The 25,786-nt window shown below is 37.3% G+C and overlaps 1 protein-coding gene across 1 annotated transcript in view; it reads right to left on the reverse strand.

Annotated features, from left to right (window-relative positions):
• RBMS3 (RNA binding motif single stranded interacting protein 3) overlaps positions 1-25,786 on the reverse strand; it is a gene marked incomplete at its 3' end in the record, with an annotated part of 509,930 nt that overhangs the window by 161,275 nt on the left and 322,869 nt on the right. Inside the window, exon 5 of the mRNA XM_081344341.1 lies at positions 4,661-4,818. Coding sequence (XP_081200467.1) covers positions 4,661-4,818 — 158 coding nt within the window. The remainder of the gene's footprint in view (positions 1-4,660; positions 4,819-25,786) is intronic.

Consider the following 25,786-nt stretch of genomic DNA (forward strand, 5'->3'; position numbering starts at 1 on the left):
TAGATTTGGGACTAACAGGATCTATTTCTTTGCACAAAATAGAATTAAACTAGAACCCTCTGCCATATTGCCAAAGGGTATCAATTTAAATGACTAGACTAGACAAATTAATCCAGCAGGGTGGTCTGTATGGCAATTAGTTTTGATAGCTGCTTCTTGGCAAGCTGCATTCCTTGAATACCAACTGCCAGGAAGCAACAGTGGGAGAGGGCCATTACATCCCCCCTTTAGGTGACCCCAAATGCTGGAGGCCCAAGCCTGATCAGACAGGACACTTTATATGTTTCAGTGCCTAGGGATCCTTGAATTTAAAGTTTAGTTTAGCTGCGAAGCATGCTACAGGATTTCAGGCCATTCACATTCCAACCTCGAGTGGAGGGGCAAATTCCTCAGTTAAGGGCTGAAGAACATAATTAAATTCACAATGGAAGATACAATTTTCTAGTATCAAAAGGAAACCGTGCAGTGGCCACATCCCCTCTCCCCAGGAGCCCCATGCTTTTAAGCCATTCCATTGATGCAAGTCCAAATTATCCCTTCTTTCAAATTGCCCATTTTGGAAAGCACCACCATGTATTCTCCCCCCTCTGCTGGGAGAGAGGGGCCACACGAAAGAAAGGAGGGAGATTGAGCTTTGCAAAGATCAAAACAGGGCACTGCAGAATCCCTCCGGCTGCAAGACGGGTGGACCTCGGTGGCAGCAAAGAGAAACCGGTGGGCTGCTGGCCGGTAGTTTCCCATTGACTGGGAGTCAGTTGTCCGGGGCGCGATGTCCGATTTGAGCTGCTAGGAAACTTTGGTGGGCACCCTCTTTTGCTTTCTGTGCACAATTATGCATTGAGCGGGGCTGTCTTGGAGAGGGAAGTAGACAGACTTTGAAAGACGGGTGTTGTGCGAAGTGGGGAGTTTGGTTTTGGGACTGGGGAGCAGCAAATTAAGCCAGGGTGGTTTGGGGGAAGGCTCTTTCGATCCGCACCACTCTTTTGAGAGTTGACAGGGCACCATGGCTGTGCCCGCGCCACTTTTCTGTTTTACTGGAAGATTGGTCAGGAGAGGAACTTCTCTTTCTCCCCTCCCCCATCCTGCATCTTTTGTTGCTGTTGTTGGGGATGTCCAGATTAGGACATGAGTTGCAGACCCTATTCAGTGGCTGTGATGCACCTCCCACTCCTTTTCCTCTTACTTACCTAGTTAAGAGGGGTGCAAAGTTCCTTCGCTGCAGACAACTTGCCTATGTATGTTTGCCAGCTGGGTCTTTTGGCACGCTCAGCAGAAATTCCTATTGGCTTTCAAAAGCCAATAGAGGGAGTAGCACAGCTTGTGCAAAAGTGCTTTTTTGTGTGTGTGCAAAAAAAAGGTGCCGGAACGCCGTTCTGAGAAAAAAAGCTCTGCCTCTACAATATATAATATATGAGAACAAAATTCTGGAACATTTCAGGAATGCAATAAGGAAAACTAAAACGGATGTGTGGAATAATAAATTGACTTCCACATGGAACAAATTTGCAAGGAAGAACTATCCAATGATCGAGGAGAAGCTGGATGTATTCATTCATTACAATTTACATAATCTAATGCTATAGAACTAAGATTTTACATAAAAGATGTGTTGAAAATTTCAGCATATAATAGTTTTAACCCACAAAATGCTCTTGAAACTAATATACAAAAGCTGCAACTGCCTCTCAGATTGGTACAGGTATGTGTGATCCTCCTAATTAATTTTTTATATCCTGAAAATTTATATACCCTGGAAATTTGGAGGAAATCCTCAAAAATTAACCAAAGTGATGACTGTAGCTCTGAGATCAGAAAGTGTATAGCACTTGGAAAAATTACAATGTCTGGCATGAATAACATCTGGAAGAGTAAAGAAATCCTCATAACCAAATGCAAATTAGTTAATGCAATATTTTTTCCAACTGCTACTTATGGCTGCAAACTTGGATTCTGAAAAGGGCAGATAGGAGAAGCGTGGACACTTAAGGAGACTATTACTTATCCCATGAACTGCAAAAATAACAAAGTCCTATAATGAACCTCACCAAAAATATCACTTCAAGACAAAATTGCCAAACAGAGACTGTCATACTTTGTATTTTAAATATTTTATTAATTTTCTAATTTTACAATCATAAGTACTTAATAAACAATGTGTTGTCTGGGTCCATTGGTAATTCAGTGGTACATATTAATTTTCTCAGTCTAGTTCCAATACTACACCATCCAGTGCTTCCTTGATCCTCTCTTCTTCTGGTAGCATGCATTTTTCCACACTGGGCAAATACAATTCTTGTTACTGTTAATACATATACAATTAAATATAGACATCTTCATCACATTTTTCTGGTATTGTACATAATATCTATGGGGTTAGTTTATAATATCTTTTCTAGACAAAACATATCTCATTGCATTTGCACTTAGAATCCATTTGTTCAATCAATATCCTGATTTTCCTGCTTTTTTAACATTTTTATTTCCCCTCAATGTTCAAAGTATCTCTATCACTTATAATTTTCTCATAATAAATTATATTTGGGTAACCAAAGGATATTCTTATTCAAACCCTTTTAGAATTTTCATATTTCCCATCTCATAACAAAATATAATATTCTAGTTACAAATCCTATCCTTCTAATTATAATAATACTTTTATTTCTAACAGTTATCTATTTTCTTAACCATATTCAAACTTCTGTTTAATAATATAATATCCCATCTAATAGGTCAAAACCTCTATTTTCTTCAGTCTTACTCTATTTTTCTTCCTTTGCCACATAACTTTCCAAGTCAGTACATTTGAATCATGAAGTAATTTTTCCTCTGTTTTTGTATATATTGTTTGGAATGAGGAAGAGAATTTGATTGAAGTATTTTTGGAAGAACGCTCAACCCATTTATATACATTAAACAGTCTCCATCTTTCTCCTTCAGTTTTTCTTTTCATTTCTTGTTTGTCAATATTCAGCATTTCTCTTAACAGCTTTATCATCCATTTGATCAGCTCTTCTTCCTTATCCTCAAATGTGTTCTGAAATCTTGACAAGTAAATCTTTTCCATTTCTGGTGTTACCACTGCATCTTCTAATTTTTCATTTGTCTGTATCTGTCTGCTAATTCCTTCCTTTAGGTCTTCCATCTTTGGATCTGTTTCTTCTAATTTTCTTACTGTTTTCTGGGTTACTAGTTCCTTCTTTGTAGTCACAGTCTGAATTTGTAAGTTTAGATTAGCAAATTGTTCTTTTATCTCATTAACATTATTTTTAGTGTCATCATGAAATAAAACAATTGTCTGTTAGATTGATTTTAACATAGAAAGAATTTCTTTCTGAGATTCATTAACATTTTCTTGTTCGTATATCCAGCCGGGAGCTTCAGAGACAAGTGTTAAAGATGATTTTTTACCATTTAAGGCTAAGTATGGAACACTCATTTTGTTTTTGTATGTAGTCTTTATAGTCCAATAGGGTCCCCAACACAGATAAGCAGTCCAAGAGTTTTTTTTTCCTTTTCCCAGCTGCAGTCTGCAAAAATGAAAGTTTCCAGGAATAACAAAGAAGCAGCCTAAGAGTTTGTTTTCCCCTTTTTCAGCTGCAGTCTTCAAAAGTAAGTTTCCAAGGACAACCAAAATCTTATCTAAGTCTGGGCTTCAAGCCAAGTTCCTTTAATAATAAATTGTAGTGCCGTAATTCTCCACTAGAATTAATGCCATCTTCCAGCTTTTTAAATCCAAACTTATATTGCAAACTTTTCAAGTCTCTTTTCTAAAAAAATATCTCAAAAATACTTTTAGTCCCCAAATTTCAAAGCTGTACATCTGTATTGGTTCCAAATTAATCTTGTAATTTTCTCTATTTTTCCCCAAGCAATTAGTTTGCTGCTTTTCTTTTCCTGAGGGAATTGGGTGGAAATTCCCTCTCTCATTGGGGGGATTCTTTGCTTTGGATGTTTTTTTTCAAGGAACAGTTCTTAAAATCATAAAGAGGGGATATAATCTTACACAGTTCCATCCACGTTGCTCAAAAGTTGCTCGTTAGTGCTTATTTTCTTTGGTTGTCAGCAGCTTCTGTCTGGCCATAGAAGTGTAGCCAGAGACAGAGGAGACAGAGACAGAGGAGCATGGAGAATAATGGAGCATGGAGGAGCATGGCCGAGGCTCAGGAACAACTGAATGGCCGACAATGATGACCCTGGAATACCCCATTCAAATTGGCAAAATTGGTAAGGCACTTCTCTGTTTTAATGAATTATTTATTCATTATATTTTACAGTAAATTTATATTCACTCTTTCCATCTTTTTTCAATCTTAAATTAAGAAATATCTAGCATAATCACATACAGGCTTTCAGAAAGAATGACAATTATTTCTCTTCATGTTGAAACTGATATTTAATTACTCCTGGTTATTTTACTATTATTTGACTTAATAAAATAAACTTTATTCTCAAGCAGTGATTTTTCAATTTTCTGGAAAAGATGTACCGATACATTCAGATAAGTTCCCTTTAGTTCCTTGCATTATTGTACATGTTGTATGATTGCAGATACTTTAAGCAATAGCAAATATAGCCTTGCCATGCATAAATAAATAAATCTAAAGAGAAAAGGAAATAGATTCCAGCATGCAAATAAAAAAAAAAACAACTAGCTTTTTACCTGGCAAATCCTACTCCTCTGCTGATGCCATTTGCATCTCTTAATATTCTGGTGGAAATGACATGTCCAAAAGGTTTAAGCATGTTCTCCAACTCTTGCTCATCCATGGAAATGGGCAAGTTTGAGATGTAAAGATTTGTGGGGTCTTGTTCTTGTTGCTAAAATAAAAGAAACAGTCCTATTAGACCTTTTTCAGCTACATTATGTCACAAATATAAACATTTTTAAGAGAAGGAGGGAGTTCAACTTTATATATTACCTTATAGGTGAATATAAATCTTGTAATAAATGTTCTAATTCAAAACAGAGTCCTTCAAACAACACTGCAACTGCTTTTTAATGGCATTTTCACCAACTGAAGAAACACATTTATAGGCAAGCTTGTGATCAGTGGATGAGTTGCAAACCATACATTGCTCATTCATAAACTAAGATAGCATATTTTATGGACTAGTGTTTGGGTCAAACAAAAGAAGGATTAAATGGGCAAAAACTACATGTAGTCCTCGTTTAATGACCATTTGTTTGGCAACCATTCTAAGTTGAGCAGTGTTGAAGAAGTGGTACTTACTACCAGTCCTTCTAGTCTAATTCTATTGGCAGATCTTTATATTTTTTATGTTTGCTAATTCTTTCTTTTATATTTTATTGTCTCCAGGCACTGCCATGTCCATTATCTAGATTTTTTTATCTTATCAAAGTTGTTAAGTCTGGTATATTATGTGGCAGATGCCTGTCTGTTTAAATTCTAAAGAGCAATTTAGCTTCTTCATTTTCTATGACTTTCTCTATTTTATGGTCCAACAGTTCTTGCTTGCGGGCAAATGGTATTTCTTACAGATCTTCCAATACATTCCAATTGTTGCTACTTTGTCATGCTGTTGTCTGTAGTCAGTCTGTGTGATCTTGTGGCAGCTAACCAAGTGGTCTACTGGTCATTCAGCTTCTTTGTTGAGGTGGCACCTGCAGACTGTTGCTGTTAATTCTGTTGCTGCATGCATTTGTTTTTAAGGTTTGGTCTTGTGCAGCCTCTGTCTCTTTCTTCACCTTTCCTGCTTTAGCCATTATCAGATCTTTTTATTATCTGTTTTGCCTATTTTTTTTAATATACTGTGTAACATTTTATCTTCCCATTTTTCTTTTCTGTTCTTCATTTACTCTTTCCTATAGGCTAGTTTTGTCTCTCCAATACTAGTTTCAATGTATCGTCTTCACTGTCCTTCAGATATTTATTATTATATTTTCAATTTCATTATTCCAATTGTTATCAAATCAAGATGCTGTAATTAGTTTGCATACTTTATTAGTCAGTCAATCAAAAACAGGTGCTGATATGCTCCCACACATTCATTTTATAGATGGAACAATGCATAAAACTATTTTTAAGAGGAATATTATGTAAATCAATGAATTTCATCAGTACAATATAGGAAAAAATTGTTTTGGAATTGTCAAATGTAATTTGAATCTAAATACACACCATAATTTTTCAATTTTTAATTTGAACAAATATCAAAAGTAGTCTTAGATATGCTGCACATTATGCCTGTTTTAAACATTCATTGATACTTTCAGCCAGTGCTTTTTTTGTAAAAGAAAAAGGTGCCGGAACTCACACATGTCATACAACCCGCCTTGCCTACCCTACAAGGTTCCATCCAAAAAAGTTGCCGGAACTCCGTTCTGAGCGTTCTATGAGAAAAAAAGCCCTGCTTTCAGCAATCTTTGAGTGTTGGGTGAATTTTCTTCTCATGGATGTAGAATTAATAAATATAATCCACTTGTTACTCTTATGACATTTTCAAGAGGCAAAGTAAATCAAAGATTATTGTTTAACTTAAGTAGATTGCTATAATATTTAAGTCAAATATTAAACCTTGCTATTTCCAGATAAATCCTTACAATGTATTATGTTTGAATCAGATGATGAATCAATCTACCATAATATAACAAGCAATAATTTAAAATATACAACAATGCCATTAAATTATAACTATGGTTTCAATTTATCTAACAGTAATAAACCAAATAGATAGATTCACAACTGAACAGAACAGGTCTTCCCTAGAAGGTAATGCATAGAGATTCAGGAACTCAAGTTATATGGTAATAATACCAAGGCTATTCATGCAGCACCCCTAAACTGCATAATTAAATTTGGATTTCCTAGTGTTCATGCAGAAAGTAATGGATGCTATGTAGGAAAACACTATTAAAATATGTACTCACAAACAAAACATAAAACAAAATAAAACAAGGTCATAAAATTCTTGATCAATCCCTTATGAGATATCATTTGCCCTCTTTAGTGTTTACTGCTCTCAAATCATTATGGACACATCCAATTATTTTAAAATAACCTACTTTGTTATGAAGCAAACAATAATTAATTTTAAAAGGTAGTAAATAAATCCTGATTTTAAAGAAGAGTGTGAAGAACTGCTTTCTTTTGATTAGATAAAACAGGCTACATTCTAATAAAGATATGTTGGGAAGTATTAGAGGAAACCTTTAACAGATAGGTGAACCAAAAAGTATGTGGTCTTCTGACGGAAATGAGGTGAGTTAGAATTATCATCAATTTTAGCCCTTCAGGTTTCTCATTACAGGCAGAATAATGTATAAAATATCCATTTTATTTTACTAATTTATCAATTTACCAGACTGGATCACAAAATGTGATTATGCTTTTAAATATGCAAGATCAGTGAAGGATTGTGTCCAGCTTTGATTCATTTTTCTGGAGGGGGCCCCAGTTTCCATACAAGCCAATAAAAATCACTGTGAAGAAGAATCACCTTATAGAGAAGATGGTCAGCATAAAAATTTAATAAATAAAATAAAATAAATAAAATAATACTATTAATACAGAGAGCCCGGCATTTGTCTGTGAGAACTAGATGTACAATAGTGGCATATATCTGTAGTTCAGGTATAGTATGAGAGTGAAGGTTCATTCCCTGAGCTTGTGGGTTGTTTTCTGAATGTTTGATTACCAAGCTAGGTAACATCCTTAGGGGATGTTCTGTTCATAAGGACTTCAGGTGTGGTTGTGTCAAGTGAGGTCTGTGGTGGGTCATGTGATGGGCCAGGTGTGGGAGATGAACTGTTTGGGAGGGGCTTGCATGGCTTGGTTGAGAGTCAATGCTGTCTCTGGTTGACTGTGCAGTTGATTTGGATCCTAAGGGATTCATAAGCTTGTTGTAGATCAATGTGTCTGTTGATGGAATTGCTTGTGGGGTGCAGGCTTCGATGAACTCACGAGTGTGGCAGGTGATAGCATGGCCAATGATTTTTGTGTTGCTCCAATCGAACTGGTGCTGTTTGGTGTCAGTGTGGGTAAAGATTAAGGATTTGGGATTGTGGCGTTTGACTGCCAACCAGTGTTCATGGATCCTAATTTTTAACAGATGTGATGTTTGTCCCATGTAGAATTGGTTGCAATGGTTACAGTTGATTTTGTAGATTACATTGTTTCTCTAATCTTTCTATATCTTGTCTTTGGATCTGGATAATTCCTTGCAGAGTGTGGCTATGTGTATATGGGCTATTGCTATTCCTAGGAGTTGGAGAAATCTAGTTGTCATTTCCAACACCCCTTTTGTGTATGATAGGGTTAGTTTTTGTGTGGTGGTTGGCTGTGTGGTGTGTTGTGGTTTGGGTGCTGTCAAGGTTCCGACAGATGGAACCAAATAAATTAGAACTCTGAGGCACAAGATTTCCTCAAAGAACATGTTTATTGGATGCAAGATGTTGGCACGGTCAAATGTGAAACCAAGTCTGAAATCCCCGCTGAAAGTTGAGAGTAATTCAATGAAATAATTCCTATTCATCATAAATCACATTCTTCAATAGAACTACTTGGTGGGCTTTCTGGCAGGATGTTTCTCCTTCTCCACTATGGTGTGGGAATGACCCTGGTTCCCATGGGATCCATTTATGTTTAAACTAGCAAAAATACCTCGCTCCCCCTTTCCCTCTTGTGGCAACTTAGAAAGACAAAGAAGGCTGCAGCCAGGACTTCCGGTTTGCTTTGTGGCAGGATGGGATGCAGGAAGGCAGACTGCCTTCTGTGCCCGATTTCACCCTGCTGGGGGCCCTGAAAAGGACCTAAAATCGCCTCAAATAGGCGATGAAGAGGAGGGGTGCCTTGTTGATCACAGAGAGATGGCAGTCTTTCCATTTGATACAAAGAAAGCCCTCCAAACCAGCAGGGGAAAGATTGGCTACATTCCTGTGGTTGGCCATTAGCTGCTGAGAACTGAAGGAGAAAAAAAGTACTACTTGAGTCCCTACCAAGGAGAAGGGCGGTATACAAATTAAATAAAACTTGAAACTTAAATAAATTAAATAAACTTAAGACATTGTAAACAGCATGTTTGGAACTGGGTAAGAATATTGATCCTTTCTTTACTATTTTACAACTGAATTTCCTGAGAAAGGCTCCCAATAAGCTAAAAACCTCCAAATGTAAAATGAGGGGGGGACAACAACATTGAGGCAAAATATAAGAAATCAATCCTTTGTTTTAAGAGTGGAAAATGGACTTTGAATGACATCTAGTGGTGGATTTGTGCATAGCACCATAATTTGCTTTGCTTGGTGATTCCTACCTTGAGAGAACAGCTGGCAATAAAGGAAAATATTTTGGAATATCATCCTGACCTTCTTGGATTATAAATATCTACTGAGCTTGGATTTTAAACTTCAAGAGCTAATAGGAGAGAAATAAAAATTTGACCTTGGACAACGCCAGGCTGGGAGAGACTTTTGAGCTATTTTCAGAGAGGTGAACATTTTGAACATTTCAAACATTGTGGATTACAACCTTGTCTTTGGAATCTATTGGATCATAAAGGATACATTTAAAGACCAGAAAACTAATCTCTAGGAATGATGCCTCAAGAAAAAACAAACACCTTTCAGAAAGACATATATTCTATGCTACAACTAATTCACCAAACAATTGTTGAATGCAAGAGGATGTTAAAAAATTATGAGATTAAAAACAATTTAGACAATATAAATGAGCAAATCTCCAAATTAAATCTACAACTAAAAAGCTCCCAGATAATGACTACAAAATATGAACAAACCAGGGCTTTTTTTCTTAAAAAAAAAAGTGCCGGAACTCAGAGGTGCTGTCCCTGGGACCGATGCCGGTGTCTGTAAGAACCCCCTCTTGCTACAGTGTCGCTGCCTGTCCTTTGCACCACCGCCCCTGCGGCTTGGAGCCACAGGCCAGGGGGATTCTCCTCTCCATACCTGCCGTGGGGATTCCCCTCCCTGCAGTTGCCATGCTGCAGCCCATGCTGAGCCCCCACCCAAAGCTGCTCCGAACCCTGACCCAGAGCTGTGTTCCTCGTAGCAGCGGTCTCTGGCAGTGAACAGCTGACGGCCTCCGGCACCGTCCCTGACACCAGCTGAAGATGCCCCAGCCACGGAGCGCTGCATCGGGCCACCTGGCATCTCCAGCGCCAAACAGCTGATGGCCTCTGGCACCAGCACCCATTCACTTACTGCCCCATCGCTTCCAAACGCAGTAAGTGAGAGAGCAAGTGTCAGTTGGAAGCATTTAGAAGCAATGGGGCAGTGACTGAGTGAATGAGCAAATGGCATTTGGAAGCATTTGGAAGCGTTTAGAAGCAACGGGGCAGTAAGTGAGTGTGTGAACGAGCAAATGGCATTTGGAAGCGACAGGGTAGTAAGTGAACGAGCAAGCAAGAGGCCTTTGAAAGAGATGGAGTGAGTGGGGGAGAGACTGAATGAGGTGCCTTTGAAAGAGATGGAGGAGTAACAGCAAAGTGTGAGTGGGGGGTGCTTTTGCGAGTAAAGGGTGAGAGAAAAAGGGAAAAGTGAGGGGGAGAAGGGAAAAAGAAAAGGCATTGACTTCTGACTTCCTCTGTTGCAGGAGTAGAAGGAAGCATTAACATTGAACCTCAACTTTTTACTTTTCTATAACATTATAAACTAGCCATTTCTATAATAGCATTTTCAAAATAGAAGACATTATGGGTGAGTGAGAGAGAGAGAGAGAGAAAGAGATGAGATTCTTAACTGAAATGTACAAAGAATATGGAAGATCTATGCAAGGACTTAATGTGGTTTTGGGAACACTTCCTGACACATAACGTCAGCTGACATTTAGGGCTGAGTTGGTGTCTTTCATTTTTTTTAATGTCGCTTGTTTGAACCTGGAACAAATCTATTGTTCTTTGTTGTTTTTGTTTCCAAAACTTTATTTCTTCTGAGCTAATGTATGACTCACTTTTCCATTGGATGAACCATTTCAAATGCCCCTATCAGGAATTGAATTTGAATGAAGTTTCAGAAAAGCAAATGTTCTGTGCTGGTGGTACTAAGCTCCCAAAGATCTAGCATGGGATAAATGAATTCTTCCTAATAAAAATAACTTCCTGCCTTTTTCTAATCATCATTTCTTTCCTACAACAATTTGAAAAGTAAAACAAAGTGAAACAAACCACTACTCCCTCCATGCAGGGAAAATTTCCTTGAGTCATACTTGGATATCCTATTTGCAAATAATATCTAACTTACCTAGTTGAGATGGTGTAGTTGGGGAGCAGGGAGGAGTGCAAAGTTCCTGCCTTCGCTGCAACTTGCCTGTGCAACATTTGCTGGCTGGGTCTTTTGGCAAGCTCAGCAGCAATTCCTATTGGCTTTTGAAAGCCAATAGCATAGATGACTCAGGAATTCTGGGAGTTGAAGTCCATGAGTCATAAAAGAGCAAAGCCTGCAATAGGCTTAAGCCAATAGCAGCACAGCTTGTTCAAAAGCTTTTTTTTTTTTTTGCAAAAAAAAAAGGTGCCGGAACGCAGTTCTGAGTGTTCTATGAGAAAAAAAGCCCTGGAACAAACAATCCAGAAGTCGAAACAGAAGTAATGGATTTAGAGATGGAAGAGATAAAAGAAGGGAAATACAAAGACTACAGTATATACAAATAAGATACTGCAAGACTTAGCTATAACAATGAAAACGCCAAAGACCTTTTACCCCTCGGGTCTGCTAAATATATCTGATTATAAGGAAAAAGATTTTAAAAAAGAGAATATAGAGCTGTTAAGGGAAATGTCACAACTTGAGAGACAGGAAATGAAAAGAGAAATGGAGGGAGAAAGGAACTGGGAGTTGTTTAAGGAACATAAATGGGCAGAATTGCTCCTTCCAAATTACCCTACCTAAATTGTCTTCTTCATGCCAAGCAATTTTTATAAAAATAGAAAGAAAATTCTTGTGCGATATAATTGTCCTGGTTTGGAAAGCGACTTGGCAAAGAAAGAAAGAAAGAGTCTGATTTAAAAAACAGAAAATTTGACCTTTTAGAAGGGGCATTATATGTTTAAATACTTCTTTGAATAAGATTAAAAGAACAGAAGACCCTCAGATATAAATAGACCTTTATAATGCAAGATATGATTTAGAATTAACATAGCATTTTTTTGTCTTGTTTTGATATGGGAAATATGAAGATAAGAGGAGGGTTGATTTGAATAAAACTTTCAGCTATATAAATGTAATTAATATTGAGAAAATCATAAGTGATAAAGACATTTCAAATACTGATGGGAAATCAAACTTTAGCAAGAACACAAAAATAGGATATTGATTAATGAATTGACATTATTGATTTATGAACTGATAATGTTATTTGTATGATATTAGTAAAATATGATGAAGATGCTTATATCTAATGCTGTATACATTGACAATACCAAAAACTGTAATGGTGTAATGAAGAGAAAATGAAAAAAATATAGAGAAGAAAAGGAGGATCAGGGAAAAAATACTGGATTGTGTAGTATTGAACAGATTTATATTGAAGAGGTTAATGTTAAATATCTGAACCCAGACAACATGTTTACTAAGCACTAAAGACTGTAATTTTAAAAAATTACTAAAAGTTTTATATATATAAAAAATATGGCTGCCGCCAGGTTCGTTGTAGAATTGATAATTGCTATGTGTCAGAATACTAAGTTTTTTGGATAACCGTTATGGAGAAAGGCATCAAGCAGTCATTTCTCTTCCGCTGTTCTTAATGGTGTGGGGCTGCAGTGTATCCTGGCCCTTCTGAAGAGGGTCTGGACACTGTTTCTTTTATGTGCGATGAAGTGGTTGCTTGTGAAGCTGAAGATCTGGTCCATGTGCATGGATTTGCGGTAGACATGAGTTTCCAGTTCTCCGTTGTCTAATCTCCTATGTTGATATAAAGAAATCAGAGTGTCCTTTCTATTTCCTCTTTGCATGTGAATTTGATCCCAGGCAGTATGTTATTCAGTAGCTGGTGTGTTTCTTCAATTTGGGAGGGTTTGATGATGATGAAGATGTCATTGACATAGCATGTCCAGAATTTTGATTGGATGGTGGGTAGAGCTATGGATTTGAGTCACTGCATTATTGCTTCTGCTATTAGGCCTGATATGGGTGATCCCATCAAAGTTCTTGTATTTGCTTGTAGATTTTCCCACTGAACTTGAAGAATCCACGAACACTGGCTGGCAGTGCCACAATCCCAAATTCTTAATGTCTACGCACACTGACACCAAACAGCAACAGTTCAATTGGAGCAACACGAAAATCATCGGCCATGCTATCACCCGCCATGCTCATGAGTTCACCAAAGCCTGGCACTCCACAAGCAATTCCATCAACAGACACATTGATCTACAATTAGCCTATGAACCCCTAAGGATCCAAAACAACTGCACAGCCAACCAGAGACAACACTGATCCTCAACCAACCCATGCAAGCTCCACCACCATCAGTTCACCTCCCAATGACCCTGACCTCAGGTAACTTCCCCATAACAAGATCTATCACAAGACTCACTGATGATTCATATCTGGCCCATCACAAGACCCACCACAGACCCTCACTTGACACATCCACACCTGAAATCCTTATAAACAGAAGAACACTGACAGTGACATCCCCTAAATTCTGCTGAAGATGTTAATTAACCTTGTAACGAAATCTTCAGAAACTAACCCACAAGCTCGGAGAACTAACTTTCACTCTCAGTACTAGATGTTTTAAATTTAAACAAACTGAAAGAAAATTTCAGCACTTTGTTAAAAATCAGTTCAATACCCATTGCCTATCTGTAGCTTTTTTTTTTAAGGGAGGATCAAGTACTAGGTAAACTTTGCTTGAAGATAACATTCTTCACTCTGTAAATTCATGCATAGAGACATTTGTGGCAAAATGAATAGCTTTTTAAAAAAAAATCCCTATAGTTTAAAAATCAGGTTGTGACCTGATCATACATGAAATAAACAGTTACCTTATAGCAGATAAACCATGTGCTTATACCATAGCTGTTTTACAGTATGGAAATAATGAGATGGTACATATGGCATGTCAAGTTGAATAAACAACTATGAGTATATAAACTTGTTTCATTATACTACGGTTATGTATGATCATAATAGAAGCATTAGTTATCAATAGCCCATGATACATTATATAAAATGAATGGCAAATTGCTCTATATTGGATGATATATGTTAAATTTAATAAGTAGTAACTTTGAATCAATAAAAATAATCTGTATTATGCATTACATTTCTAACATGCCTTGTAAGAAATCACTTTAACCAAACTAACAAAAGTGCCACCCCAACTTGACTGTTTGGAAAAGAGACCTACAGTAGCTGATATAATATTAATCTAATTGTTAGGTCACCATGAAATTAATAAAAATAACACAAATAATGTACAACTTTCTCTCTTTCACATGATCATCTATACATAAAGAATATGTAAGAAACTCTAGTACTGAGAAAACCTGGCTTTCTAGAAATCATGTTAGGATATGAAATGCAGATTCAATGAAACATGTTTCTGGGATAATCATTCATGGTAAAAATGTCACAGAAAAATCAAATATTTCAGTATTACTGTGAATCATTCCAATCATCTTTGTCCTTTCCAACATCTTTGTTCTTATACCACTTAAAAGAAGAAGAAAAATTAAGGGGCAACAAATCTTTAGTCTACAAAGATAATTTGATACAGATAAAAAGTTTAAATCAAAATACAGTTAAATATTTATAAACTTTACAAAACTGTCATATAATTTAAAACTACAGTATATCTTGTTTTATGATATGATTCTATATTAGAGCATGTCCATTTTGGACACATTAGTTCACTTATTAGTTTCATTCTGGAATATTGCTGTTTTAGTTTTATGTTTTCTTGAAAATAAAGAGGAATTAAATTACTTATGCTTAACTCATTAATTCCAGTGGGTTTGTTCTAAGTATGTCTTGTAGCTTTTAAAAAAACATTCACAAGGAAGAAAATGAAAAACCTTAACTCCAAAATATAATTTAACTTATATTTCCAGGAATATCCCCAACTTTTAAGGGACAGAGATGAATATTTCAACCAGAACATGAATATTTCAACCAGAACATAAACACATACATACATACATACATACATACATACATACATACATACATATGTATGTATATGTATATATTCCTTAATTAAGTTAACAATACGAATCCCAGGCATATTGATATTAAAACAAAAGTTCGAACACCGGGATAAGATAAAAACCAAAGCAGTTTAATAAAATCAAGCTTTCATTGGCAAACTTCCGACTCTATCCTGACGACATTGGCAGTTGGCCAACGAAAGCTCAATTTTATTAAACTGCTTTGATTTTTATCTTATCCCAGTGTTCGAACTTTTGTTTCAGTACAAGTATATGTATGTGTGTGTGTGTGTGTTTGTGTGTACTGCTCAAACAAATAAAGGGAACACTTAAACAACACAATGTACTGTATTTAACAGTAGGATGTCTTATTTTCTGTTCCCTTTATATATATATATATATATATATATATATATATATATATATATATATATATATATACACACACATATATATATGTATATATATATGTGTGTATATATATATACACACACATATACATACATATATGTGTGTGTATATATATGTGTGTGTACACACACACACATATGTGTGTGCGTGTATGTATGTATGTATATGTATACATATATATATATATATATATATATATATATATATATATATATATATATATATATATATATATATATATATATATATATATATATATAGCTTTTTTCTCATAAAATGCTCAGAACGGCACCTTTTTTTTTTTGAAAAAGAAAAGCTCCCTTTATTGGCTTTCGAAAGCCTATTGCAGGAGTAGGCAATCTTGGCTCTTTTATGACTCATGGACTTCAACTCCCAGAAATCCTGAGCCAGCCATGCTGAGGGGAAGGAGAGAGGTTTCTGGGAGTTGAAGTCCTTGAGTCATAAAAGAGCCAAGGTTGCCTACGCCTGCACTAGAGGAGGACATTAAAATTATTTACAAGGTTACTTCTTTAAGAACTAAACTTTTAGAATCTAAAACAGCTAATTCAAAAAAGCCAACAGGAAAGAACCTCACATTTTTCATCTGCTTCTGTCTTTTGGAAGGTAAAATTAGATAACAAAATAATCTATTTCCTATGTTGACATCTCTGCAATGAAATCAATAAATCAATAAAGGTAACAGGAAAGAAATAAGAAACATTTTTCTCAATGTAATATGTCTAATTTAGCTGGTGCTAGAAAAAAATAGTATCTTTTCTACATACAACTAAACCACTTTAAATTAAACAATTCTTAAGAATGAAATATTCTTAATTTGGACTTTACTTTTACTGTTTGGACTGTTGTGTGCTTTGAAAAATAGATTATTTAGAATCTAGTTATGTTGCATTTCAGTCTTTAAAGAATTAACCTAGTATATACATAACAATATATGATGTTTTCCATGGTGAGCTTAACATCAATAACATTTATTAAAAAGGCTAAAATAATTTCTGGTGGTATTATCTGTACATTAAAATTTTAGTCACAATCACTTTTCACAATCTGGACAAGCAGTGGTCATGTATCTTAGCAAAAGATGTTACATATGTGCATAAGTGTAATTAGTAGCATATGCCTTTTTAAAAATATCAAACATGCAAAGAAACAAAAATAAGTCCAAAATATCTGTATTACATCCAGAAATGCCAACTTTGCAACCAATATTTCTCATCCATAACTATGGCACCCTAAGGATACCTGCATACATGCAAATGCTTCTCTGGGATCAGTAACACAGCAGGGATTGCTTTTTCCTTCCAGTAACAGATTGTTGGGAAATACCAAACCTGGCCTTGAGAATTCCAATGTTTGTTACAAATCTTTCTGGATGTGGTTGGAAAGAGGCCTAGAAATGCCAGCACAAATACATCACACTTGCTGAATGTACACATGCAACTAATTACAATCTTCAATTATATGTAATATATCTAAAATGAGGTGGGCTGTCTCAACTGCAACTTGCAAAATGTTTCGTTTTGCGGCAAAACAATCCAGCACAAGCTGATCAGCAGAGCTTAGAGAGGACTCATTAACACAATTTTTGGGAAGGAAAGAAACAGAAGGACAGTTTAACATCTTCCAGTTGATGTTATGTTATGTAACATCTTCTGGGAGTTGAAGTCCACAAGTCATAAAAGAGCCAAAGTTGCCTATGCCTGGCCTATTGGCTTTCAAAAGCCAATAGGAATTGCCTGGCTGGCAAACGTTGCACAGGCAAGTTGTCTGCAGCAAAGGCAGGAACTTTGCACCCCTCCTTGCTGCCCAACTACACCATCTCAACTAGGTAAGTAAGATATTATTTGCAAATAGGATGGCAATAAATAATTTAGGCTGCATTTACATCAGGGCTTTTCAACCTTTTCAGAAATTGTACCACTTTTAGGACATGACAATATTCAAGTACCACCAGTGCTTAACAAGGTGTCAAAAACGTGATGACTAAAAAAAGGGGGGTATTTTGGGTTTCATTGGTTAGATTCATTTATTGTCATAGAAATGGCTAGTTTATAATAGTATAGAAAAGCAAAAAGTTGAGGTTCAATGTTAATGCTTCCTTCTACTGCTGCAACAGAGGAAGTCAGAAGTCAGTGCCTTTTCTTTTTCCCTTCTCCCCATCACTTTTCCCTTTTTCTCTCACCTTTCGCTCACAAAAGGCCCCCCACTCACTCACACTTTACTCACAAAAGCCTCCAGTCACTCTCACTCACTCCTCCATCTCTTTCAAAGGCACCTCATTCAGTCTCTCCCCCACTCACTCCATCTCTTTCAAAGGCCTCTTGCTCACTCGCTTCCAAATGCCATTTGCTTGTTCACACACTCACTTACTGCCCCGACGCTTCCAAACACCATTTGCTCATTCACTCACTCACTTACTGCCCCGTCGCTTCTAAACGCTTGTAAACGCCACTTGCTCGCTCGCTCACTTACTGTATTTTGAAGGGATGGAGCAGTAAGTGAATGAGTGCTGGTGCCAGAGGCCATCAGCTGTTTGACGCCAGAGACCGCTGCCACGAGAAACACAGCTCTGGGTCGGGTTTCAGCATGGACCAAGGTTTGGCAACCACAGGGAGGGGAATCCCTATAGGAGATCAACTCTGACTGCTCTTTAGAAGGCCAGATCCTGAAGCTAAAACTCAAATACTTTGGCCACCTAATGAGAAGGAAGGACTTACTGGAGAAGAGCCTAATGTGGGAAAGATAGAGGGCAATAGAAGAAGGGGACGACAGAGAATGAGGTGGCTGGGTGGAGTCACTGAAGCAGTAGGCGTGAGCTTAAATGGACTCCACAAGATGGTAGAGGACAGGAAGGCCTGGAGGAACGTTGTCCATAGGGTCGTGATGGGTCGGACACGACTTCGCAGCTAACAACAACAACAATACATAGATGATGTGCTCATCATTTCTATATCTTATGTATGTCTTAGAAGGGGATTAAATAGAGGTAACTGTATTTTGAAAAAAAAATCTGCTATCATTGTTAACATTAGCATAAACCAGGTGAAATTCTTTTAAATATTCTGCGTCTCTTTAAATATTAGCACATTCATTTTGTCTGTAGAAGTCAAAGTCTATCAAATGCTATCTTATAGCTTGAGAACTGGAACAGCAATAAGCATGTATTCGCAGCTGTTAAGATATATATAGAATAACGATTCAGATCTACCAATGGGTAAATTCTGTTCTAGAATATTCAATAAAAATTTCCAAAGGTTTTGTTCAGCAGTGTCCTGAGTGTTCATTTCTTTTTTCAGGCTGATTTCATTCAGCCACACATACATCTTGATTTCTTTGACCATATTAAGGGCAGCTTCTGCTGGGAACCTGCTGCTTGTGCAGCCGGGTTGAGAAATTAGCTGCTGGTGAAGCTGGGCAGAGGCTGCTCCTGCCTAGGGTTGGCGCCCATGAAAGAAGGACACAGAGATCTCTCGGGGGAAGGGCCCCGCTGCTCCTGGGATGCACACTGAACACTGAACCACCTGGGATGCACTCTGAACACTGGACCCCGAGGAGCAGTGGACCTTGTTTATTTATAGCAAAAGCAACCAATCACATTTTATTATTATTCAAATAGACCAATCATGGTTACACATGTGTTCTTCTAAACTATCCTAAATGGACATAGGTGTTAGAGGTAGATTCAAATACAGTAATGACCAATCATTTGCAGGAGGCATCAGAATTTGCCTTAAATGGAATAGCCAATGGTGTGAAGGAATACTGTGATTATGCCCTTATCTGGCTGTAGCCAATGACCTCTCACCTAGGTTTCTTTGTTTTCTGGGTTTATGGCTTACTTCCTTACACATGGTTCACTGAAGACTTTCCACGGTAGAAAAGTACTAGCCAGAAAAGTACTAGCCAGCTACATGTATAGGAACAGAGATCATGGTTGTTCCAACATGCTTCATACTGTGGTTTTAATATATTACATAACTAAGCCATAAGAAATTAACCCCTAAGTGTATAAGAGATATACTTCCTTTCTTCCCGCAACAGAAGTAGAACCCTCAGACACAACCTATTCCCCATTTTTTATGCTACTCCCTAATCAGTCTTCAGGAAGGTTAAGACCACTTCAGAGGTTAACCAGGGAGGCCATACTTGATAACCCATAAGAATTTTAGTAGTTGGTATATTCCAAAGGCTCTCTGCCTACTCAAATTGCTCAAACTGAAAAAGCTACCTGGATAAGCAATGAAGCATTTTAAACTAACAGGAAAATAAGTTCAGTTGCCATGATTCAAATTCCATGCAATTCTACATGGATGGTAGAATCTTCATTGACATACAAGAAATGCAGTTATTGCCACAACCTTACAATTTTCATGCAAATGAATTTTCAGACAAATTTTTGAAAAGTGCTCTTGATTAATTAGTTTCTGTTTTAAAAAGTCAGCTGTAGGTTTGGGGGGGGAGAAAAAGAAAATGACTGTATCATGGTTGAAATGCTGAAAGTTGGTAGTCACAGTTTGCACAAGATACTAGCAAAACTGTACTTGCGATGCCTCAAGAAGAAGAAAAAAATACCCAATGAGTGGAAAATTGCTGAAGTGACTTTTATACACAAGAAAAGGGCCAAAGATGATATAAAGAACTATTGGCCAGTAAGCCTTCTTTCACTCCTCTGCAAGATTTTCACCAAGATAATAGCAAAAAGAATATTGAGAACATTAAATGATACACAGTCAAAGGAGCAGGCAGGGTTCAAAAGTGGCTACAACACAATGGATCACACCTAGTTTGTTCAGCAAGTCATTGGAAGGCACAAGTACACCATGCCTCTGTGCATGGCTTTCACTGACTACGAAAAGGCATTTGACTCAGTATTCTAGCGATAATTAAGGCATTGCTCAACCAAGGGGTAGACACTGCTTATAATCAATATATGAAAAAAAAAACAATGGCAACAATTTACCTTAATGATCTTAATGTGGAAATCAACACAGAACGAGATGTATGACAAAGCAATATAATATCACTTATACTTTTCTCACCCTGCTTTGAAGAAATAGTTCACAAACTAGACTGGGCAAAAGATGGAATAAAAATCAATGGCACCTATTTAAATCACTTAAGATTTGCAGGTGATGATGTTCTCTTCTCACAAGACCCAGAAGAGATACAAAGCACATACAAGAGCTACACGAAGCAGGAGAACCATTTAGCTTAAAAATAACCCTGAAAAAGAGCCAGGTTATATTTAATAAATTCACCAAAGGAAGAAAAAAATTATCTGGAGAAGATCTAGACATAGTTGACCACTACATATACCTTGGCCAATGGATCTCTATGGTAGGTGATATAATAAAGGAAATTGAATGGCGTGTTAAATGTGGTTGGCGAGCATTTAGCAAGCTAAGCATAATCTCAAGAACAACCTCTCTCTATGCCTGAAGAGAGAAGTTTTCAATCAGTGTGTGCTACCTGCTCTAACATATGTCGGTGAAACATGGACACTAATTTGACAATTGATACAAAATCTATAAGTGGTGCAAAGAGCCATGGATACATGTTTGGCATTACAAAACAAGATAGAAAGACTTGCACATGGATTAAGAGCAAACAAAAGTATAAGATATCATCAAGAGCCTTGGTGGAGCAGTGGGCTAATGCCTCCTTAAGTAACACCAGCTGCCTGCAATTAGTGCAGGTTCGCATCCCACCAGGCTCAAGGTTGACTCAGCCTTCCATCCTTCCGAGGTAGGTAAAATGAGGACCCAGATTGTTGGGGGCAATAAGATGACTTTGTAATAATGCTGCTTGGGGGGGGGGCGAAAGCCCTAATAAGCAGGCATATACATAGAATGAAGGCTATTGCTAAGCACATTGATTTGTGCTTAGATTGTAAGCCGCCCTGAGTCTTCGGAGAAGGGCGGGATATAAATGGGATTAAAAAAAAGAGAGAGAGTAAAAGAATTGAAATGGAAATGGGCTGGTCACAAATGGATCCCACTTGACAAAAAGTATTCACAAAAGAGACCTAAAACAAGATGGATTGACAACATCAGCAAGTATTGAGGGCCCAACTGGTAAAAGAAAGCTCAGGACTGTATTGGTTGGAAATATCCAGAAGAAACCTTCATCCTGCTGTGGACAGACAATGGCTAAAATGATAATGATGATGATGATCAGTGACCGTTTGACCAGCACCAAATAGAAACACTTGTTTTATCTCAAGTGATTCAGCCAAAATAGATCAATTTCCCCCTGTAGTTTGTTTCCCTTGCATTGTTATAAGCCATAAATATATGAAAACTTCATGCCTGGGACTTTCCCTTGGAATGCAGGATTATGTAATTTTTAAATCAGAAAGTTTGTCAACAAATGAAATTTCTTGTGTTTATTTATTAAATTTGAAACTGATTTTTGCAAATATTTAAAACTGCATCACAACACAATAAATTCTGCTGTATTTTAAGACTCTACATGACTTTTCACCCTTGCACAACCCTCCCAGATCTTTGCTACTCCTCCCTTACTTTTTTACACACACACACTGAGCTTTGCTGTGCCTTCCTTGCCCTCTGGCACATCCCTCTCTGAGCCTCGGTGTGCCTCCCTGGCATGGTTGCACACCTTTCTCAAACCTTGCCATTTCTTCCTTGCACTCTCACAAAGCTCTTTGCATCTCTGCACACCCTCTCCATGCCTCTCTTGTAATCGTGCCTGACCCCTGAATATTTGCACACCTCCATACACCCTCCCCAAGCCTTATTGTGCTTCCCTCATACCTTAGTGGATCCCTATGTATGCTCTCTGACACTTGCCATCGCACCTTTGCACACCTCCTTGTGCCTTCCCCTACCTAGTAGCAGTGTCTAACCTGCCTGCCAGTCTGCTTGCAAGCTGCCACTTGGTTGTGGGAATCCGGCAGGAACAACTGTGGGATTTGGGTAATAACAGCTATAGGGATCGCCATTGCTAAGCAATGCAGATACCATTTATGACTGCATCATTTAGTGACAGAAATTGCAGTTCCAATTGGTTTTATTTATTTAGCATATGGCTGGTCACACACAGAATTAAAAGCACTTCATGTTTACAAGTTAGAACAGTTAAAACAATTTTTTTTAAAAAAAGAAGCAATTATAAAACCTAAGAGGAAAACAGAAATAACATTTCAGAGTTTAATGTCGAGTTTGGAGATCCAGTCAGTAGCTGCCGTTGTTATGCAGAGGAAGTCCTTAAAATCTCCTGGGTATCTTCTATTAGTGCATTCCCTCACTATATGTTGGATAGTCTGTCGGGGAGCCGCGCAATCACATTGTGCTGAAAGTGTCTTTCCCCATTTATACAGAGAATCAGCACACCCCCCATGAGTCGTTCTAATTCTACTGTATGTCACCCATATGTGTTGGGGTAGATTAAATCCTGGAGGTATACTATTAGGATTAATTGGTGTCATATCTCAAGGGCTATCTGCAGGTTTATTTTTTTTCAGACAAAGAATTGTGAAACCTGGAATGTCTCCCTTTTTCTATTTTTTTACAGCTTCTCTTACAATAAAATATAAAGTTGCTGAAAATATTAGAAAACTGTTTAATAACTAGTCTGCCACAAAACACAAGCCTGAGGTGTAACATTTTAAGGCATTTATTGCTTTTCTATAGTAGAGGCCTTTCCTTGATTTTTTTGGAAATAGTGTCATTCTCAGCATTCACAAAAAAGCAATAACATTTAAATGATGGGAAAGGGGCCACAGGAAGCTTAGAATCCAGCAAGACGTATTCAGATTTTCCAGAAATCCTTATTCAGGACTCCTTGGTACATTCCATTTGTCCAACTTCATTTTTTTTAGTATATCAGAATATAAAATACAAAGGAAAATAAAATTAATGGGAAACTAAAGAAGGAAATGTGGACAAAGAGAGTGTAGGGTAGAAGGGGGAAAATGTATACTTCTGACTCTTTTCAGAATAGAAGAAATAATGATTTCTCTTTTGGTCTTAGTCTATATGGTTTTTTATCACTGAAACAGGTCACCTCCCATTAATTAAAGAATCAAAATCTAAAAATGAAACCATTGTGAGTGAGCCACCCTGCATCTCCTAAAAAAGTCAAGGTTTGCTTGTTATTGTGTAGCCCCACAATTTTACTTCATGCCTGTGAAGCAATCTTAGATGGGTGCAGGGAATGTTATAAACATTTTCACTTCCACACATTCTTCCTATATTTATGAGCCAAAAAGATTAATGATTCATTAGTAGACTCATTAATCAAGAGAGACAGAGGGGACTAGGACAACCCTGTATTTTAAAGGACCAGTTTTAAGTAAATTAGATCTGTAAAGCTATTACACCAAGAAGAAGTTGCAATATTATCAAGGCGTCTCCAAATGTACTCTGAGTATAAAATAAGTGCTATTATTCAGGAGATACTGAATTCCTAAACTTAATTTATTTTAAATTTGCACAATTGGAAACCTGCACTACATTCAAATGTTGAGATATCTCATTAAGGTCCTTTTCCCCAGCCTCTGAACCACTAGCATTCACAACCACTCTTAGAAAATAAAGCTCTGCCCATGCCTAAGAAAAGCACAACTTCTGTTCTTCCGGTTTGCTTTCAATGAATTACTGAGGCAGAACTTGTACCATCCTGCTTGGCAACTTCTGTCTGGAGAAACAAGAGAAGAATATAAAAAGAACATGCTAATATTCCAAGCAGGATGAATAAAATTTACCAATCTGACACAATACAAAAATCTAAATAATTTAGTTAACATTGATCTCTTGGTTAGAATTTAATTTTCTCCCTCTGCCAATAATGAGTAAGTCACTTTCAAAGTTATAAAAACGCTTGTTCTGTTTAATGAACATGAAATTCAGTGCCACAAGAGAGAGGCCACTTTTTAGCTGTCATCTTTTAGTTTGAAGGACAAGATAACCAATAGTTTGGTGCCAGTTACAATGAAGTCTACTTCATCTTTATGAGTTGCTCTAAATGAAAACTGCTGTTATTTTCCTGAATGCAGTTTTATGGCCCTGCAGAAGACCTTGAATAGTTTAAAATTTCTTTAGTGCGCACTTTCTCCAGCACACAGCTATTATAAAAGCTATTCATTTCAAAATCAAGTCATCTTACCTCACATTAGAAAGTTTCAACATCTACATGAAGCCGCTGGGTGAGATCATTCGTGGTTTCGGGGTGGGGTTTCATCAGTACGCTGATGATACCCAACTTTTTTTTCTCCACCCCGAACCAACCCAGTGATGCCCTCACCGTGATGTCCTGTTGCCTGGAGGCGGTCCAGGTCTGGATGGGGAGAAACAGGCTTCGTCTCAATCCTGCCAAGACTGAGTGGCTGTGCATACCGGCATCTCGGACTAACCAGTCCATTCCATCTTTAATGATGGGGGGTGAGGTGTTACCCCCCGTCGATAGGGCTCGCAACTTGGGTGTCCTCCTGGATTCGCGGCTCAGTTTTGAAGATCATATAGGAGCCGTGACCAGGGGGGCCTTTGCCCAGGTTCACCTGGTACGCCAGTTGCGGCCGTACCTGGACTGAGATTTATTTATTTATTTATTTATTATATTTTTATACCGCCCTTCTCCCGAAGGACTCAGGGCGGTGTACAGGGCAATAAATACAAAAAACAGGATACAAAAGTTAAAAGCGATTAAATAAGTGCCCAAGGTTAAAACAATGATTAAGATGTATTAAAACCCCAACCCTAACCCAAAAAGAAAAGAGACCAAAAGAGAATATGGTTTTTTATCACTGAAACAGGTCACCTCCCATTAATTAAAGAATCAAAATCTAAAAATGAAACCATTGTGAGTGAGCCACCCTGCATCTCCTAAAAAAGTCAAGGCAATCAGAATAGCAGAAAATATCTGAAGTGTTCTCACCGTTATTGGTCTGCTTGTTGTGCTGCTGATTTGCAACATATGCAGGAATTTATTGCCTAAGGTTAAATACTTTAAAAATTACTACACTGAACATGAAAACAAGCAATTCCAAGAATGACACATTTAGCCTCTGGTCATCATTGTACTAATTTAGGATTATTACTAGCTAATAGCAGCTTGATTATAATACTTTTCTCTAGTGGAGAATATTGGACTGATTTCAATGGAGAGTTGAAAGCCAGAGCAAAATATTTCCTCAAATTTATTTATGGGATGAGTTGCAAATCTCCATTATTACATGGAAATATAAATATGCTAAAGACTAACAAAC

Source organism: Vipera berus, assembly GCF_964194415.1.
Source record: "Vipera berus genome assembly, chromosome: Z".
NCBI lineage: Eukaryota > Metazoa > Chordata > Lepidosauria > Squamata > Viperidae > Vipera > Vipera berus.